This window comes from Lactuca saligna, chromosome 3 (genome assembly GCF_052625555.1).
Source record: "Lactuca saligna cultivar CGN05327 chromosome 3, ASM5262555v1, whole genome shotgun sequence".
Taxonomy (NCBI): domain Eukaryota; kingdom Viridiplantae; phylum Streptophyta; class Magnoliopsida; order Asterales; family Asteraceae; genus Lactuca; species Lactuca saligna.
Window position 1 is genome coordinate 170,319,697 of NC_136419.1, and position 3,392 is coordinate 170,323,088.

General features: G+C 38.5%; 1 protein-coding gene across 1 annotated transcript; it reads right to left on the bottom strand.

Annotated features, from left to right (window-relative positions):
* Positions 1-1,320: 1,320 nt before the first annotated feature.
* LOC145036154 (putative mitochondrial protein AtMg00710) lies at positions 1,321-1,632 on the bottom strand. Its single transcript, XM_078984625.1, has one exon. The coding sequence runs from the start codon at positions 1,630-1,632 to the stop codon at positions 1,321-1,323; it is 312 nt and encodes a 103-aa protein (XP_078840751.1).
* Positions 1,633-3,392: the final 1,760 nt, after the last annotated feature.

Consider the following 3,392-nt stretch of genomic DNA (forward strand, 5'->3'; position numbering starts at 1 on the left):
ACCCTTGAGTACGGAACCCATCTCATGTACTTCCATTCTTCATTGGTAGTGGGTATAGTGCTAGGACCAAGTTTAAATTGAGCCGCCAAAGGAGTTCCAACTGGCTTGCACTGATCTCAATTGCAGGACTACAGAACTTTCTCAATTTACTTTTGTTGAGAAATATGTAACTTCCTCGATCTTCTATCCCTTTGAATCTCCATCCCTAGTATCTTCTTTTCTGCTCCCAAATCCTTCATCTCAAACTCACTCTTTAGGGTCACCTTCAAGTTATTTATTCCAGCCATGTCTTTAGTTACGATGAGCATATCATCAACATATAGAAACAGATACATGTAGGAATCTAGTGACAATTCCTTTGAGTAAACACATTTTTCAAACTGATCCGATTGTAGGCATTTGAGAACATGAACAAATCAAATCTCTAGTACCATTGTCTTGGAGACTACTTCAACCTATACAAGGATATCTTCAGCAAACATATATAATCCTTCTTAGAATCAGGGAACCCTTCTGGATAGGATATATAAATCTTTTCTTCTAAGTTCCCATGAAGAAATGTAGTTTTCGCATCAAGTTGCTCAATCTCCAGATCCAATGCACTCACCATAGCCAAAATAACCCAAATTGTTTTGTGCTTCACGATCGATAAGAATACCTCATGATAATAAATTCCTTCTTTCTAAGAAAATCCTTTCGCTATCAACCTTGCCTTGAACCTAGCTAGTTCAACTCCTGGTATCCCTTCCTTCTTCTTAAAGATCCATTTGCATCCCACTAACTTTGCTCCCTTTGGTAATGGAACAAGATCCCCTAATTCATTCTTCTCTAAATATTGAAGTTCTTCATTCATGGCCATAAACCAGTCATTTGCTTCTTTACTTGCCATAGCCTCTTTATACGATTGAGGCTCCTCATTGATAATGTCTTCTTCATTTGCTAAAGAAAAAGCAATGGAGTTAAGTTCACCTAAATTCACACGTCCTAAATATTTATCAGGTTGACGAATGGCCCTCTTTGATCTTCTCTTTGCGATAGATTCAGACTCATCATTTTTCTAGCACCAACACCACTAGAAGAAAATACCAAGGGTTGCTCTTGGGTTTCATCTTGTCCACGTTGTTTACTGCCTCCTTGCTCTTTGTCACTTATAACATGTTTGTCTATAGTTTGAGTTGTAAACTCCACCTTCCGGCTAGCTCCATGATCTTTGTTCCCTGCTTCACTTGTATCACCTCCTCCTTGGTTACCCATAGCAGATTCATCAAAATTCAAATCTCTGCTCATGATATATTTAGTAGTTCTTCCTTCTTTTGTACACTATAGTTGATAACCTTTTACTCTTGTCGCATATCCTACAAATATACACTTCATTGCCATTGGCTCAAGTTTACCATCATTCACATGAGCATATACGAGGAATCCAAATATACACAAACCAGAATAGTCAAAGGGTTTCCCAGACCATACCTCTTGATGAGTCTTCAAGTTAATAGCAGTTGACGGAGATCTGTTCACCAAATAGAAAGCAATGTTAACTACTTTTGCCCAAAACTGCATGGATAAGTTAGCAAATATCTGCATGCACCTTGCATGTTGCATAAGTGTTTGGTTCATCCCTTCTATCACCATCGTCCCCTTCATTACAACTTTTTTAAACCACACCAGCAGTGTTATCTGCTTGATTCACTCTTGGACTTCCTATTCTTCAGCTGTGGACAATTTCTCTTGAAGTTCCCCTTCTCCTTACAGTTATAACACTTGGCATTCAATGAATCTTTAGACTTCGATTTAGAACATGATATCCCTCTGTTTCCACCTTTCCTCTCTTACGTCCTCCATCTCCATGCAAACAAACCGAAACTGGACACCTCCTCTCTAATTAAAACTTTTCTTTTCATTTCCTTGGACATCAAAGAGTCCTTCACATCATTTACAGTGATCATTGTGCTACCTTTGAGCATGGTATCAACAAATTTCTCATATGAGCTAGGAAGATAACATAAGAGAATGAGCGCCAGATTTTATTCAATATTCACATCAAGACCTTGTAGATCCAAGAGGATGCGATTGAAATTATCCAGATGGTCACTCACTTAAGTAATTTAAGACATTCTGAGAGTGTAAAACCTTTGCTTCTGATACAACCTGTTCATCATTGATTTGTTCTGGTACTTGTCACAAAGTTTATCCAGGAGACCAGAAGTAGTTGTTTGATCCACGATCTCCCTCAATACTTCATTTGTTAAGCTCAATAGAATTTCACTATGTGCCTTCGTTAGAATGTCCACCTTTTTATCAACTGTCATGTCCTTTTGTAGTATTGGCTCTCCTTCCAGTGTCGCTGCACATCCTTCTTGAACTAGAAGAGCCCTCATCTTCACCTTCAACAAAGTGAAGTCCTTTGAACCATTGAACTTCTCCAAATCAAACTTGTAAGTAGACATCTTCAATCATCGGAATACAAACCATGTGACAACCCGTTAATTTCAAGTATCTAAACGTCAACAAAAGTCAAACTTGCTAAATAAAAGTCTAAGTTGTTGAATTGTTAGTTCATTAAAGTTAAATTTATACTTTAATATGTATAGAACCTTTATTAAATAAGTGTTGCAAAAATGTGAGTTAATTGCAGGGACCGAAAACCCTCGGATTGGTCAAGACTGAAACCCTTGTCAACCTTACCCTCCTCAGACTGAAAACATCCACCGAAAACCACCTTGTCGACCGAAGACACCTTTCCAAATTGACCTTATGCCAGCCTCAATCAAAAGCTTTAACATTATCATTGGCATGGATTGGTTAAGTCTTCACCGTGCTGATATCCTATGTTATGAAAAATCCATTCGTCTTAATCTGCCAAAAAGTGAATCTCTCGTTATCTATGGCGACCAACCCAGTACGAACCTTCAAATTATTTCTTGGGTCAAGGCTTAGAAGTATCTACACAAAGATTATTGTGCCTTCTTAGCTCAGGTAATTGATAAGACACAAGAAGTGAAAAGCATCAAGGATACTCCTAAAGTCTATGAATTCCCTGATGTATTCCCAGAAGATCTCTCAGGAGTTCCTCTTGAACACCAAATCAAATTCTGAAATTACTTGATTCCCGAAGCTATCCCCATAGCTAAATCCCCGTATCATCTTGCACCATCAGAGATGCAGGAACTATCCATCCAGCTAAACGAACTACTCATCAAAGGATTCACTGGACCGAGCTTCTCTCCCTGGGGAACATCGGTCTTGTTTGTGAAGAAGAAGGATGGATCGTTTCGCATGTGTATAGACTATTGGGAATTAAATAAACTCACTATTAAAAACCGATACCCTTTGCCACAAATAGACGACCTCTTCGATCAACTTCAAGGGGCAAGTTTCTTCTCCAATATTGA

What these genes read in the sequence shown, in the direction of transcription:
- LOC145036154 (XM_078984625.1), bottom strand. Translation starts at nt 1,632, where the DNA reads ATGGTGATAGAAGGGATGAACCAAACACTTATGCAACATGCAAGGTGC.